The 16415-nt window shown below is 53.6% G+C and overlaps 1 protein-coding gene across 6 annotated transcripts in view; it reads right to left on the bottom strand.

Moving 5' to 3' along the window:
• The window catches only part of NFIX (nuclear factor I X), a 156242-nt gene extending 153085 nt beyond the window's left edge, over positions 1–3157 (bottom strand). Inside the window, exon 1 of one of the 6 annotated variants that reach the window (XM_024101300.3) lies at positions 2765–3157. In XM_024101300.3, the coding sequence (XP_023957068.1) occupies positions 2765–2794 (30 nt within the window). In that variant the 5' untranslated portion in view covers positions 2795–3157. The remainder of the gene's footprint in view (positions 1–2764) is intronic. The other 5 variants (XM_024101301.3, XM_024101302.3, XM_065575922.1 and 2 more) reach the window with 5 other exon arrangements.
• Positions 3158–16415: the final 13258 nt, after the last annotated feature.

Raw genomic sequence — 16415 nt, 5'->3', positions numbered from 1 at the left:
CCTTCCCAGTAGGAGTGAAAATTCACGTAGCTACGAAATAAAGTGGCTTTGCAAAAACCCATCCCTAGGTTTATCAAGATATAGGAAAAAGAGGTGCATCTGCTTACTTTGTATTGGCTTATTTTAAATTTCTTCTCTCTCTGCCATATGAAAGGAAATTAATATGCCAAAACTCAGTGTCTCCAAGGAGGTAGCTTTTGGTTTGCTTTAAATATCTATATCTATAGACTACAGGTTAAGGCACTGGGACACAGGGCCTTCTGACTGAATTCACCGTTCCTGGGTGACCTTGGGCAAATCACTGAATTTCTCTGGGCCTCAGTTTCCCTTCTTCTGAACCACGCTTTGTCTGTTTTGTTCATTAGGCCCTGATCCTGTCCAACACATGAGCGTTAACTTTCCGCTCAGGACACGTACGTCACATTAAGCACATGCACACATCTTTACAGGAAGAAGGAATTTTCTCTTGTAAACTGTCCCTGGCCATCTGTACAGCCCCTAGCACAAAAGGGAACCAACCTCAGATGGCACCTTTGAAGAAACTGTAATACATATGCTAATCCAACTAATAATATAGATACACTGCAGTAAACTCTGCTTCCTTGGCCAAGCTGTACGGACAATATCTCTGCTCAATCTTCAATTCGACGGAGAAGGCAGTTCACTATTTTAAACACAGCAAAGCCAAGATTGAATTCAGCTGTTGGTATTTTCAAATCCCCGCAACCCCATTTTTTTTCTCCTCCTCGAGACAGGCAGGAAAGCCATTATCAATTTCTTCCCCCCCCCCCCCCCCGTCACTGCCTAGCAATCAAATAAACAAACAAACAAACCAGGGTTGCACTGATGAGGGGGATGACATGCATTAAAACTGTTGCAATCCGATTTTTTTTTTTATAAAGTCCCAATTGCGGCACTAGTTTGCCATAAAACAGACCAAGACGGCGTTTCCTGCTGCCTTCCCCAAAATGGCCCATAGTCGCTTCTGAGGTATAACCTCTCTCCAAGCCCACAGCACCTGGGGCCAAAGGCTTTTTTGCAATGTAGAGTTCAGAAAAGGAACTGGCAACGTGGTAATGACCCTTTACAAATAATAAGTCTTGCCCCGTCACTGCAGTAAATAAATACATAAAGACTTTGTTCCAGTTCTGGGTAAAATATTCCCCTGGCAAAAGGAATTTGGATTCCTGGCCACTGCTTTTCAGGTGTGTGAGTCTATTTTCTTTCTGAATTCGCGTCCCATGTGGATTTTCCTCTAGCAGTATGTTACTTTCTTCCCGACACACACAGCCATACCCTCTTCGCTGATAGTTCACATTCCACCAGCCCAAAATACTAATCAAACAAATCAAGAAGTAAATAAATTGTGGGTGGTTGCTTTTCTTTCCCTCTTTTTTTTTTTTTTTTTTGTCCTCCCTAAATTTCATTTGCTTTTTATCTCATTGGGGAGAAATAAAAAACAAATCCACACATTGGAATAAAACTTGGCTTTATACCAAGTGCTCTGGACTTTATCTCACTCACCCCTGTATAAAAATATTGCTTAATTGTGTTCTCTTAGTTTATTTATTTTCGTAAGGGTGTGTGTGGCCTTAGCACACACACACAAGGAAAATTTCATTTTTTAAATAGTGCTAAAAATGAAATTCAAACGGTTTCCCTAGAGCTGCAAATACTGTTCAATTAGAGTTTTTTTTTTCCACTGGTAATAGAGGTTTTCTCATTCAAAAGAAAGGGGAGGCCTATTACTTGATAACTCTTTAGTACAGTATAGGCTTTAAATACAACCTCTGTCTTATTTCAACTGACCAGGCCACTGAATTTATCCCCCAAAAGGGTTCCCACTTGCTGAAAAAACAGACTCACTACAGCACGATCCCTGCTGAAGAAAATACACCACATACATACACTCACCAGTGCCCTAGAAAATCAGCGGTATCCTATTGACTCCCAAGTCAGGACAGGGTAGAGTCAATTGAGTACCATTCTCTTTTCAGACAATTCTCCTCTTCTCTGAGTAGCCTCTACAAGCATTTGATCTCTTCACCCCACAGCTTTGTGTTTTGGGGGTGTCAAGCTGCCCTTTAGAAAGTGGCCTGGAAACATATTAGCGCTTTTGTTTGTTATGAAGCACAAGCAATTCCTGTGACACACACACACATACACACACACACAATGTCCTGTAATCTCATATATGATCTTTCCACACTCTCATTCGCCAGCCACCGGGACTCATTCAAGACAAGTAAGACATTTACTGTTACGATATTACATTAGTCTGTCTATTGAAACACCTACCCAGATTTGACTGACCAGTGGTTGGTTTTTTTTTAAGGGAGGGGGGGTTATTTTGATGTCGTTTCGGAATAGTTCTTGTGTGGTGACATTTTTTTTTAAAGCCAATTCATCTTAAGGGGACTATGGTTGCATTTTTAAAGCCAGAAGCTATAAACCCCCGAAGTTGCAAAGCAAAATCGTTGACAGTAGGTTGGCCGTTTCTCTCTCTCTGGTTTCTCCTCCCAAACCCTTGCCCCTTTTGCGAGGGTCTGGCTGTGCCCATCACCCCCGTCTCGGTTTTGCAAATCACACTCACCGTCCAGACCCCATCTCTGACCCCCCTCCCTTCCCTCCCTGGAGTTTGTAAAGTAAAAGCAAAAACGCCCCGGCAGAGGTTCGATCTGCAGAATACAAAGAGCTCTTGTTTGCTGCGTCGGAAGGGAAAGTATTAATAAGAGAGGAAATTATTGATTCTCATGGCACGTACCATTATGGTGCAGGGAAACTGGCCAAACATCAGAAACCCATTTTTTCCCTCTCTCTAAAAAACAACACAACAAAAACCAGACAGACGGGGAAAAAAACTGCTCTCAAGTTTCCACAAACCCTTCGACTTCTTGCAGCGGAAGCGGGAGCCGGAAAACTAGCGACGCCTTGGCCAAGGCGAGGGAGCGAGCGAGCCTCGCGCAGATCCCGGGAAGGAGGGAAGGGGGGAAAAAAAAAAGGAGGAAAAACAAATGTGGGGGTTTCCGCCTGGCGTTGGGAAGAAAATCGCGACCGGCGCGTCTCGGGCTCTCGCTCCTTCCTCCTCGGCTGGACCCTTTTTTACTCTACCGCCTCGCTCAAGTTGGAAGGAGATTGGCCTGCAAAGCCTGGAGAAATGCCACCTTCTGTGCCGCCCTTCCAGCTCGAGCGGTGCAGTGCGGGGAAGGGAGGGTGGCGGCAGGGGGAGGGAGAAGAGAGGGACCGGGGGGGAGAGGAGAGGAAAGTCTGGGCAAGTGAAGCCCTGCAGGAAGTTTGCTGCCGAGCCGTGGCGAGCTGGCAGAGCTGGGGGGGGGGGTGGCTTTGTTTAGGTCCCCCCCCCGGGTTTGGGGCGCTTTACTCGGGTCTCTGGCGCGGCTGGGGGGTCCGGGCGGGGGGAGAGGCCAGGGCAGAGCTGCGGAGCGGTGGCCGTGAGTGAATTGTTACGAGCCGGGCCCTTGCGGGGGAGGGGGAGATCAGCCCCAGGAGAGGTGGGGAAGGGGGAACGCGAGGGGGGGCAGGCAGGAGAGGAGAGAGAAGGAAAAGGGGCCGGGGGGAGCTCCGCACTGCGTCCCCCTCCCCAGCCAGGGCCCGATCCCGCACTATTGCAATCAATGGAAGGGGAAAGGATCGGGCCCTGAGCGCCGGGATTCTGTGTGTGGGGGGGTTATAAATACAAATATTGTCTGTTTGTTTTTTAATTAGAAATCTGGGGTGGGGTCATTTTATTTCCTGCTGGGGGGGGGGGTCAAAGGCAAATCTTTACAACGTGTCTAGAGAGTCACTCCCCCCCCCCCATTCCGTCCCGCTGGATGGGGGTCGGCTGATTTCTTACTAACCCCCCCCCTCACTCCCCCAGGAGGGGATCCCAGGTGTGAACCGCCGCCAGGCGCTTTTCCCTCCTTCCAGCCCAGCAGCATCGGGAACTCGCCTTCACCCCCCGACGCCCAGCACGGCCGACCCGGTTTTTAAAATGTGGCTTTTTCCCCGGCTGAAAACCCGGGCACCAGCTCCCCACGCAACCAGCCGAGCTGGATGGACCGAGGGCGCCTGGGCAAAGAAGTGAAGTCTTGAGATCCACCCGCCACCCCCGAAAACCTAACCCGGCCCCCACGTTTATTTCAGTGGCGCGGGGATAAAAGACCCAGTTTATAGGTGCAACGTGCCGGGGGAGAAACCCGGCCACCTGCTCAGAGCTAAACCCACCTCCCCACACCTCCACGCCGGCGAGTTTTCCCGAGACACCCGTGGGCTGGCCTGACTCTCCGCAGCTATTCAGCGGCCAGGGTGTTGGGGGAGGGCTGGGCTGTGTGTTTACTCAAACAGGTGGTGGTAAAAGCCTTTTACCTTTATCTACCCGGCTAATCACCTGCCGAGCCGCACGGTAGCACCACCTGAGGCGGAGTGGTGTCATTCACGAGTTTAGTGGCTTCTCTATTGACTCACCGATGGAGTGGATGGATGGATGCACGTTTAGTTGTTGGGTTTTTCTCTCTCTCTTTTGCAACAAGAGGGAAAGGAGGCACTGGTTGATAACTTAACCAGCAGCTGAGTTGATCCCTTCTCTAAATACTTCTCAGGCTGTATCCAACCTATAGGCTGCCTTCAGAAAACGTGCATGCATATATCCAGTGCTGGTTTATTTGTAAAGGTTATCTCTGCCAATTAAAGTGTATTTACCAAAGCTCTTCGGGGGGGGAGCAGCCTGCTATAAAAACTCCCTCCAGGATTCAATATCGGACTTCCTCACAGAGTTATACAATGGGGTGCCAAGCCAAGGGGTTGCATTACTTCTGCAAAATGGCAGAAGATTATTTGGGAAGGAGGTTGGGCAAATTCGGCTCCACTCCGAGCTGAGTTTTCAGTAAGAGAAAGCAAATATCTCGGCTGCATTTGGGTGGGGGCCTGTCTTGTAAAAGAACCCGCGGAGCTAGACCTGAGACATGTTTTTTGGGGGGGGGCAGAGGGGGGGAGCATTATGTCCCAAAGGTGAAAAGACTTGATTTGAAACAATTCACTTTGCAAGGAGCACTTTAGAAAAACACGAGGAAACAGTTCTGGGAAGCGGTGGATTTTGTAAAAACCACTCGGGGTGTGTGTGTGTGTGTGGGGGGGGGGTAATTTAACCTTTTGGTAAAACCTCTCCACTGGGAATGTGCCTCAAGATCAGAGGTGTCACCAACTTCGGGCTAACGGCCAAAGTGCCCTGGTCGCCCCAAGGAGAGCGGCTAAGGCACTGAAACATGAAGCGATTTCACCTTCATGTCTTGCAACCTCAAACTGCGTTTTTTGGGCCAACGCAATGTTGCAAACACCCAGGCGGGGCTTTCCCAGGAATGGAGCCTGCGGCAGGCAGAGGGGAAGAATTGCTTCCCTCTATAATAACAGGTTGAATCTGTTGTTTAAAGGCATTTTATTCCATGTCACCCAGCGGGATAATAACCTTTATTTAAAACAAACCTTTCCCTTGTTCTGATACATCCTGTGTTTATCCTCGGAAGCAGTTTACAAATGGCTGTTTGCATGTTCCCCAATTTGTTTGAGTTTCTAATTAAATTGCCACGAAGATCCTAATCCATCTTGACATTCTAACTTTCCCAAGTTAAGTAGGCAGCTTGGTAGTAGTTTGGTGTCAGCCTTAATAATACTAATTATTGCAAATAAGGCTCTGCCTTGCTGCTCCCAAAATCTTTCTAAACGGCTCCCAGATAAAGGAAGCAGATTCTATTGTTGATAGGAAACAGTCTTGAGCTGAAATTTGCAAAGTAGCGCTGCATAGGCGCCTAGGCACGAGTTGATTTGCTTTGCACAGAATCACACGCGATGGAGGCTCGCCTCATGCACGCGTGGAGAGCTGTATGTTTCTTTGATCGGTTGGAAAAAGACAAAGTTGTTATTTTTGTGTATTTTTCTGATGAGAAAAACACTTCTGCAAAAGTTGACATGATATTGTTCACGTGTCCACCCCCCTCCAAACTCCACCCCCCCTCCACAAATTCGATGTTCATTATTTTTGAGGGGGGCTAAATGAATAGAAATGGGTGTCCCCTCTTTCCGCAGCTTTGGGGCGTTGACAGCTTTGAAGGGGCGCGAAAAGAAGAATTCAAAAACCTGAAAACTGTCCCTCTAAACCTCGCACGCCTTTGGTCTGAAAATCGGGTTGCCTGGTTTTTTTTCTGAAGAGGCGCAAAGCTAAAGCGAGAGACTAGAAAGAGGTTACTCCCTGGACGGGACAGAGCGAGCTATTTTGGAAGCTAGCGTCAGAGAAACGCATTCCTAGCTCGGGATCTCTGCTGGGTCTGTCGCTTCCAACCCCGAAATCTTCCGACGGAATTCTGATTTTGAAAGATGAAAGTGCTCGCAATTCATGGAGCTCCCCGGCTGCCCGCAGTGACTAATGCACGACTCTAAACGCCGGGGAGATGTCTGTACCTCGGGGCTTCGATGCTCGAGCTGGTCGAATTGCACTAAATTCACATGGAAAAGTTTCACTCCCCTTTAGCTAAAAAGTGTTTGACCCGCACCACTGCGGGCGTTGGAGAACTTCGAAAATTAACATCAGATCGCAAATCCAGCTCGAACCAGCCTCGCAATCCTAGAGCGCTGGGTTATTCATCTTAAATGTGGGTCGATCTGGTAAATAACTAAGAAGTGTTTGTTGTTGTTTGCAATTAAACCCAAGAAACAAATGTCAGCAGCATAACAAAACCCCACGAGAGGGGGGAAAACTGCCCATAGTCCTTGTATATTGATTTCTTTCATGAAATCAGCACCAAGCAATACAAAATCAACTTCATTCTGCTGGTTAGGCGTTCGTTGGTTTTCTAGAGATTACAAAATACAAAGACCTGAAACTGACACGTGTTGTGTACAGACTGGATCTTCAGTCTTACTGAAAATGCCTGAACAGAAAGAAATCAGTTGATCCTCCTAACAAGTTTGAAACTGAGACGCTAACGAATCTCAGCCATTCAAATACAAGTCATGGCATTTTTCTCCTGCCCAGGAAAGCTTTTGTAGATCTTTTCACACTTAAAACTTTCTGGGGTTTTTTCGCACCACTACAATCAACTTGTTTCTAAATAACAGAGAGAGAGAGAGATATGAATTTTCTTCCTTTGCTGATTCAGAGATTTCTCTGTGCATCTAGAAAAAAATTCTTTCAGCCCTAAAGAAGGGGCGAATGTTGCCTGTTATTTCTGAAGGAGATTTATTAATAATGCAGGTATTATATTTCATTACCTGAATTAGATCTGGCCATGTTGGTTGATTTTAGAAACGAAATTGCATTTCCCCCCTTTGTGGTGTGATTTTTGAAAAACAAAGATATAATCTAAAATATAAACAAAAGGAGAGATTTGGATAGCAATCGTTTTATTTATTTGGAAACATTTCTGCCTCAAGCTACAAATTGGATTGGATTTTGAGCAGCGAATTTGGATAATATTTTGACAGACAATTTCTCAAAACAAAAATTGCCGTTTGCATCGTAAACATGTCAAAGAAAGGAAGAGGAGAGTAGCTTTGATTTTTCTCTGTAAGAGAACAATTGGATTTGAGAGTGACCAAAGAGTAGTTGTCACTTACACTGCTACGTTTTAACCTATATGTTTCTGGCTGACATTACAGTTATATTTTCTCTAAGTGGATCGAAGTGTTTACATTCTCCCCTCTGAGGAATTTTGATTCCCAGCTTGCCAACATTTTTGTAGCATTTTACATGAAAAAAAAAATCGAAATAAGAAGCAGAAAATGAATCTGATTTATTAGACAATGAGGAGAAACAAGATACCAAATGATAGATCTAAGAGCTAAGACAGAAGGGCATTTTGTGGGGGCTGGAAATGTAAAAACAGGCCAAAACCACAGAAAACGAGCAGGTGAGTCCTTTAAAAAACTCAGAGGGAAAGAATATGGTGATTTTTTTGAACGGATTAGAAAAAGTTACCTGAGAAATAGCCCTGTGGGTGTATAGACATCTGCATTCCGTATCAGGCAACTTTTTCTTTCCAGTGAATTCTCACAAATCCCTTTGAGTTTATCAAATATTCGGTTTCTAAACCAGACCCATACAGACGGAGATATCTGTGCATGTCTCACATAAGATCTGAAGACGAGCTCTGTGTAGCCGGAGAGCTTGTCTCTTTCCTCAACAGAAGTTGGTGCAGTAAAAGGTTTCCCTCGCCCACCTGGTCCCTCTCAGATCCTAGGTCCAACATCTCTCCCTAGACATATGTGTAGGCAGATTTCTTTAGATTGGGTACGTACATTCTCCCTCCCGAAATTATGCCCCCCTCCAGGTATATGCTAGATGACAGCAATACCTTGATCACTATATTTGACTCTTGTCAACATGGCAATGTCAGAAATCACTCTGCAAAGGTGAGCACGTGCCACTCCCTCTCTTTCATCAATGGGGAAACTGAGGCACAAAGACGCGAAATAAACTTGCCCAAGGTCGCCCAGGCCGTGGGGCAGGCGATAGAACCCAGAGTTCTGGCGCCCCCCCCTCCCCGGCTCTAAGCACTAGCCCCCACTAGCCAGTACTGGAACCAGCAGTCCTGCCTCCCAGTATCCTGCTCTAACTACTAGTCCATGCTGTCTCCTCTCTCTGCCTAGTGCAGAGCTGAGCCACTTAGCCAGGGCAACAGCATGTTGAGTGGGCAGTGCCAAGAGCCACCTGGTGTCTCTCTCCCCGCTCGCTCTCTCTGGGCAGTGAAGAGAAACCCCCCCCCCCCCCACTGCCCCACTCAGCACCAGTGCCTGGCACATGCCTCCGGTCAGCAGATGCACGGCCTGCTCCCCTCCCCCTCTCTCTTAGATCCTTCCCCAACCAAAGAACTTCCCTTGGCATCCTCACCCCCAGTGCAGTGTGGCGCATGCTTCCCGACCATGGGAGCGGGATGAGGGCAGGAGATGGGGCTGCCCCATCCTCCAGGCCTCCCCAAATGGGCACTGCTTTTCAACCCCCGCTCCCAAGAGGGGCTGGAGGGAGCCTGCCCCACCTGCCAGCCCAGGAAGGGTGGAGAACTGAGCTGGAAACCAGGTGAGAGGAGCCCGGTGAGTATAGTACCCTGGGGCTGTGAGGGGGGGCAACAGCATGTACTATACACCCACCAGTGTGCCCCCCACACGGGGCACTGTGGGCAGTGTCATCCGGGCCCATGCCACAGCTTCAGGCATGATCCCCAGAGCCCTCAATGTTCTAGGACCCAGAGCTTAGGTCAATGCAGAGATAAGAGTTACCGTGCTCCGGGAAGGAGAGCCAGGACGCCTGGGTTCTCTTCTGAGCTCTGGGAGGGGAGTGGGGTCTAGTGGTTAGAGCGGGGGCTGGGTGCCAGGACGCCTGGGTTCTACTCCAGCTCGGGGAGGGGAGTGGGGTCTAGTGGTTAGAGCAGGGGGGCTGCGAGCCAGGACTCCTGGGTTCTATTCTGAGCTCTGGGAGGGGAATAGGGGCTAGAGGTTACAGCAGCAGACTGGTCAAGTGCCCTTGGTTCTGGGTGCCTGGGACTTCCCCCTCCAGGGCTAGCAGTGAGATCCACGTTTGGGCTCCTGCTCCCGGCGGTTGGCCCAGCCCCGGTGCCTCACTCTCTGTGGTGGGTGATGGATGTGCTCGGCCCACGGCTCAGGCTGCAGGCACAGATGGGCCAGGGCGCCCTTTAACCTTTGCCCTGCACAGTGCCTGGCTCCCTTAACAAAGAACCAGTCTTGGGGGCAGGGGAAACGTGTGGGCGGACAGCGCCTTCACCACAGGGCTGGGGACCTGGAATACTCGCTGCCTAGACAAGTCTCCGTGATTAGCTCAGAGCTGGGCAGGACTCCTGGGTCCTTCCCTGGGAGTAGTCACTCCCCATCCGCCCTCAGCTCACCCCTGGGTGAGTCGGGGACGAGGGTGGTACCGGGGAGCCATGGGACAAGGCGGTTAAGCTGCCTGGAAGGCAGGCGGGGTAAGATGAGGAGAATGGAGGAGTTACCACAGCCAGGGCAAACGGGCGTTCGCTGGCATCAGCCTCGAGGAAGGGTCCGCGGCACCAGAACCACCAGCCGGCCTGGCTGTCAGCCCAATTCAGGTGACAGGGCCTTTTCTCACCTGACCTACTCCCTGCTCGAACAGCTAGCCCCCAGGCCCCTCCCAGAGCCAGGGACAGAACCCACTGTCAGCACAGCATCTTGGGAACAGCAAGCCCTTCACGGCTGCGCTAGGCGGAAACTGGGCCCCAATGTGCAGTAAAAGAAACAAAGCTGGTCTTGAGGGCTGACCGGCTCAGAGTCAGGGAATGGGAGATGGGGCCTTTCCCCTCTAGGGGTGCCAGCTCCAATCTGCCCCCAGGTTGGGGGCTGGCTGGCTCAGGGGGCAGAGAATGGGACATGGGGCCAGCCAACATCTGGGCCCCCTAGCCATATGGCACAGACCCCCAAACCTTGGTGCCCCCTCCCCCACCACCTACCTAATCCCTCAGCACCTGGAATCCTGGGACAGGAACATTTAACTCCCGCTTCACTTCCTCCCTCAGGGCCTCTGGGTTTGCTGACTCGGGGGAATGGGCGAAGGGGTCTAGGACACTGTGTGATCTTTACCCACCATCCCCTGGATTTAGGGGGAATCCCGTCATTTTTAATATTCCCCCTTACCCTTCCATTCTGCCTTCCATTCTGTGGGATCGTTTTAGGTCCGACAGAACAGTTCAGTTACTGTCTGCTCAGGCCGTGAGCTGGGCCGGCTTCAGGGTACCCCCTCTACGCTCGGCAAGGCAGCACGTTCCACTCGCCTGACTTAGAGCGGGTGCCCACCTGTCCAGAAGGGACCGTTGTGACCCTCTAGTCCAACCGCCTGGCTAACACGGGCCAGAGACTGGCCCCGAAATAATTCCTAGAGCAGAGCTTTTAGAAACATATCCCGTCTCGATTTAAAAATCACCAGTGCTGGCGAATCCACCACCACCCTTGGTAAATTGTTCCAGTGGTTAATGACTCGGCGGTAAAAGTTTACACCTCATTTCCAGACTGAATTTGTCTCCTTCCGCTCCCAGCTGTTGGATCGTGTGTGACCTCCCTGCTAGACTGGAGAGCCCCTTATTCAATATTTGTTCCTCACGAAGGTACATATAGACTGGGACCAAGTCACCCCTGAGCTTTCTCTTTGTCACACAAAATAGATGGAGCTCCTTGAGTCTCTCACTATCGGGCATTTCTAATCTCGAATCATTCTCATGGCTCTTCTCTGCCCCCTCGCCAATTTAGCAACATCCTTCCTGCATTGTGGGCCCCCGAACCGAACACAGGAGCCCAGCAGCCGTCACACCAGTGTCAGATCCAGAGGTAACAGCACCTCTCTGCTCCTACTTGAGATGCCCCTGGTTAAGTATCTCTGGTTTGCATCGGATTTGTTCCTAGACAGATACACTTATACTTGGGCGGATTAAAAGGCATCGTTTGCTTGCAGACCACACTGCATCACGGACCTGTCCTCTTATTTATCACTCCCACAATGTGTGTCAGCTGCGAACTTTCGCCGTTAACGCCGGGGCCAGCTGGGACACTCCAGCTCTCAGACAAGGAAAAGGTGGACCAACGGCAGCCTCAGTGGCCAGTCTCAAGCCCGGAGCTTGGTCCTCCCTCCCCCAAGTGCTAAAACTGGCTGCCTGAAATGCCCGCTCAGCCCTGCAGTTGGCCCCTCTGTGCCCGGATGTTTGAACAGAACTCGCTAGGTCGCAGAGCAGCACGGGCTAGTGCGCAGACAACTGGCCTAGCATCAGGACTCCTGGGTTCTGTTCCCAGCTCTGCCACTGAGCTGTCGTGCAACCGTAGGCACGTCCCATCCCTGCTCCATGCCTCAGTTTCCCCACCCATCCTTTGTCTATTTAAACTGAGCGCTTCAGGGCAGGGACTGCCCCTCGGTGTCTGCACAGTGCCCAGCACGAGGGGCCCCCGACCTCCAGTGGGATGTCTAGGTGCTAGAGTAAGACACCTCACAATAGAAACCAGCCTTGCTAGGGCGGACGGCAGAATCTCTGCCATAGTCTCATTGCCGCCTGTGAATGGGCAGCAGTCGGCCCGTCGGAGCCATCAGCCAGCCAGGCTGGAGCAGCTCCGGTTACCAAACCTGGGGGTGGGCAGGAATCCTGAGCCCCATCCCCCCCAGCTCTGCTGGTGCCCCTCAGTCCCAACCCGCAGCTCCCTGCTATCCCACGCCTGGGCTCAGAAGCTCGGCCGGTACCCCACAGCCTTACCCCCTTTGGCCTGGTGGGCCCTGGAGCAGCCCCACTGCTAAGTGTTATCGCCGGGACAGGATGGAAAAGAAGGCTCTGGTGGGAGCAGCCTTCATTAGAAGGCAAGTATCGGCTTCTCCGTTCCTGCCCCAGGAACCACCCACCTCTCCCCAGCCGACCCTGTGCCCAGGCTGCCTGCAGACATCCGCTGGGGGGCACGCTACGGAGAACCTCCCAGCCGCTGGAGCAGGTGCTAGTCCTGGCTCTGGAAGGGAAGTGGGGTCTAGTGGTTGGAGCAGCGCAGGAGGCACCTGGACTCCTGGGTTCTCTTGTCCTTCACTGGAGCGGCTGCTTAGACGCTCAGGGTTTTCTCATTAACGCGTCCGTTCTAAAATCAATACAATTCAAGCCCCTCCCACACAGAATGCCTCCCCCAGCCGCACCATCCCCAGAGGGGAGACACCTGCTTGCCTGGAGGTTCTGTTCCCTGGAATGCACCCTCGGAGCGAGGCGCGGGGCACGGCAGGTGCCAGCTGCTGCTCCAGCTGGTGATGCGCTCGGAGCGCCCGGCACGGCGAGGCAGGCGGGTCCCGCGGGCCGAGCCGGGGACAGACCAAGGACCGGGCAGCTCGGCGTTCGCTGACCTTCCACTCATGTAAAAAGTGACAGGACGACAACAGCCCTGCTCTGCCAGAGGCCCTCAATGCCAACCTGCAGCCCCCCTGCAATCCCAGCTCTGGCCTCCCCGCAGCTCTCTCACCCACAGCCTATGTGAGCCCCAGCTGCCCCCCACAGCTGGGCTGATGCCCCTCAATTCCAGCCCCCCGCCCTGGGCTCCCCCCTCAGCTCAGAAACCAGCCCTTTAAACAAAATCAGCTGGATCAATGTTGGTTTTGAGCCAATTTTATCCACAGCACACAGCCCCCCCGCTCATTTTCTCTGAGCCCTGCCGGGGGCGGGGGGAAGAGGGGGTTAGATCTCCATGGTCCATTCAGCCCTCAGCCTCCATGGGCCCTGGTTAATGTCCATTAAGCAGAGGGCATCTAGAGTTGGGGGCGGGGCTCGGAGTCAGGACTCCTGGGTTCTATTTTGGGGTAACCACTGGGCTGAGACCCAGCAAACTTGTTTCATGCAAGGGACTCCCGGTTGTGAGGCAAGGCCTGAGGCAGACCTGTTAGCGGTGTCCTGCTCTCTCACCACTCCCCCCAGCGCCCTGACGAACAGCTGGGTCGGTCGCTCACAGTTCCAAGGGGCACAGGCCCTCGCAGCCCCAGGAGATGCCCATCAAGGCTGGGATCTCAGGGCACAGGCTGCCTGGTTCCGGCTCCCCTCCGACACCCCCCCTGCCCCAAACCCAGTGACAACGAGTCAACAACGGAGGAGTCTTAGAGGGATCAAGCGGTTAGAGCAGGGGGCTGGGAGCCAGGACTCCTGGGTTCTGTTCCCAGCTCTGGGAGGGTCGTGGGCCTAGTGGTTAGAGCAGGGGGAAGGCTGGGAGCCAGGACTCCTGGGTTCTGTTCCCAGCTCTGAGAGGGGAGTGTGCCTAGTGGTTAGAGCAGGGGGAAGGCCGGGAGCCAGGACTCCTGGGTTCCGTTCCCAGCTCTGAGAGGGGAGTGGGTCTAGTGGTTAGAGCAGGGGGAAGGCTGGGAGCCAGGACTCCTGGGTTCCATTCCCAGCTCTGGGAGGGGAGTAGGCCTAGTGGTTAGAGCAGGGGGAAGGCTGGGAGCCAGGACTCCTGGGTTCCATTCCCAGCTCTGAGAGGGGAGTGGGCCTAGTGGTTAAAGCAGGGGGAAGGCTGGGAGCCAGGACTCCTGGGTTCCGTTCCCAGCTCTGGGAGGGGAGTGGGCCTAGTGGTTAGAGCAGGGGGAAGGCTGGGAGCCAGGACTCCTGGGTTCCGTTCCCAGCTCTGGGAGGGGAGTGGGCCTAGTGGTTAGAGCAGGGGGAAGGCTGGGAGCCAGGACTCCTGGGTTCCGTTCCCAGCTCTGAGCGGGGAGTGGGCCTAGTGGTTAGAGCAGGGGGAAGGCTGGGAGCCAGGACTCCTGGGTTCCGTTCCCAGCTCTGAGCGGGGAGTGGGCCTAGTGGTTAGAGCAGGGGGAAGGCTGGGAGCCAGGACTCCTGGGTTCCGTTCCCAGCTCTGAGCGGGGAGTGGGCCTAGTGGTTAGAGCAGGGGGAAGGCTGGGAGCCAGGACTCCTGGGTTCCGTTCCCAGCTCTGAGCGGGGAGTGGGCCTAGTGGTTAGAGCAGGGGGAGCTGGGAGCCAGGACTCCTGGGTTCCGTTCCCAGCTCTGGGAGGGGAGTGGGCCTAGTGGTTAGAGCAGGGGGAAGGCTGGGAGCCAGGACTCTGGTTTCCGTTCCCAGCTCTGAGCGGGGAGTGGGCCTAGTGGTTAGAGCAGGGGGAAGGCTGGGAGCCAAGACTCCTGGGTTCCGTTCCCAGCTCTGAGCGGGGAGTGGGCCTAGTGGTTAGAGCAGGGGGAGCTGGGAGCCAGGACTCCTGGGTTCCGTTCCCAGCTCTGGGAGGGGAGTGGGCCTAGTGGTTAGAGCAGGGGGAAGGCTGGGAGCCAGGACTCCTGGGTTCCGTTCCCAGCTCTGAGCGGGGAGTGGGCCTAGTGGTTAGAGCAGGGGGAAGGCTGGGAGCCAGGACTCCTGGGTTCCGTTCCCAGCTCTGAGCGGGGAGTGGGCCTAGTGGTTAGAGCAGGGGGAAGGCTGGGAGCCAGGACTCCTGGGTTCCGTTCCCAGCTCTGAGCGGGGAGTGGGCCTAGTGGTTAGAGCAGGGGGGAGCTGGGAGCCAGGACTCCTGGGTTCCATTCCCAGCTCTGAGCGGGGAGTGGGCCTAGTGGTTAGGGCAGGGGGAAGGCTGGGAGCCAGGACTCCTGGGTTTCATTCCCAGCTCTGAGCGGGGAGTGGGCCTAGTGGTTAGAGCAGGGGGAAGGCTGGGAGCCAGGACTCCTGGGTTCCATTCCCAGCTCTGAGCGGGGAGTGGGCCTAGTGGTTAGAGCAGGGGGAAGGCTGGGAGCCAGGACTCCTGGGTTCCATTCCCAGCTCTGAGCGGGGAGTGGGCCTAGTGGTTAAAGCAGGGGGAGCTGGGAGCCAGGACTCCTGGGTTCCGTTCCCAGCTCTGGGAGGGGAGTGGGCCTAGTGGTTAGAGCAGGGGGAGCTGGGAGCCAGGACTCCTGGGTTCCGTTCCCAGCTCTGGGAGGGGAGTGGGCCTAGTGGTTAGAGCAGGGGGAGCTGGGAGCCAGGACTCCTGGGTTCTGTTCCCAGCTCTGAGCGGGGAGTGGTCCTAGTGGTTAGAGCAGGGGGAGCTGGGAGCCAGGACTCCTGGGTTCCATTCCCAGCTCTGAGCGGGGAGTGGGCCTAGTGGTTAGAGCAGGGGGAGCTGGGAGCCAGGACTCCTGGGTTCCATTCCCAGCTCTGAGCGGGAGCAGGGTCTAGTGCCTGTGGTATTGTTTGCAAAGCACAGGAAAAGAGGGGTCGGGTTGGATCCAGCAGATCCAGCCCCAGGGTCCCAACCTCCCCTCTGTGCACACCCAGGCCTCAAGCAGGGAGCCAGTCAGGGCCCTGAGCCGCCTGCTCTAACCACTAGACCCCACTCCCATCCCACAGCCAGGGATAGCTATGGGGGTGGGAAGGAGCCGATGCTGGCAGAGTGGGGGGGGGGCAGGAAGTGGCCAGTCACTGCCAGCCAAGCCCCCCATCTCAGCCCCTCTCCTAGCCTTGTCCATGGATTCCCCCTCTATCCAGATGTTTCCTGGCACCAACAGCTGGGAGGCCATTTGCTGCAGAGAATGCATGGCGGGTGGGATCATGAATGTTGATGCGGGGGGCTGTCTGGCACACAGGGCCGGGCAGCTGCACCATCCCTCCCACACCGACACACCCTTGCGGCATGGGACTCAGCTACTGGCAGGATCGAGCTGCATCCCAGGACAGACGGACAAGGACAGACGAAGCCTCACTTGGGGAGCGAGCTAGTGATCCCCCTTTGCCTGGCTGATCCACATCACGGTAAGGCCACTCCTTCCCACCCTTGTTAATTACCCCAATTAACCCCCTTGGCTGGAAAGGGCAGGCAACACTAGTGGTTAGAGCAGGGGGGCTGGGAGCCAGGACTCCTGGGTTCTCTCCCCAGCTCTGGAAAGGGAGAAGCAAAACATTTCCAAGGTCAAACCTCCCCACCCCTGTTTCCTCA

This window comes from Chrysemys picta, chromosome 22, assembly GCF_011386835.1.
Source record: "Chrysemys picta bellii isolate R12L10 chromosome 22, ASM1138683v2, whole genome shotgun sequence".
Taxonomy (NCBI): domain Eukaryota; kingdom Metazoa; phylum Chordata; order Testudines; family Emydidae; genus Chrysemys; species Chrysemys picta.
Note: the sequence above shows the minus strand (reverse complement) of the source record. Positions and strands in the feature narration are given on the sequence as shown.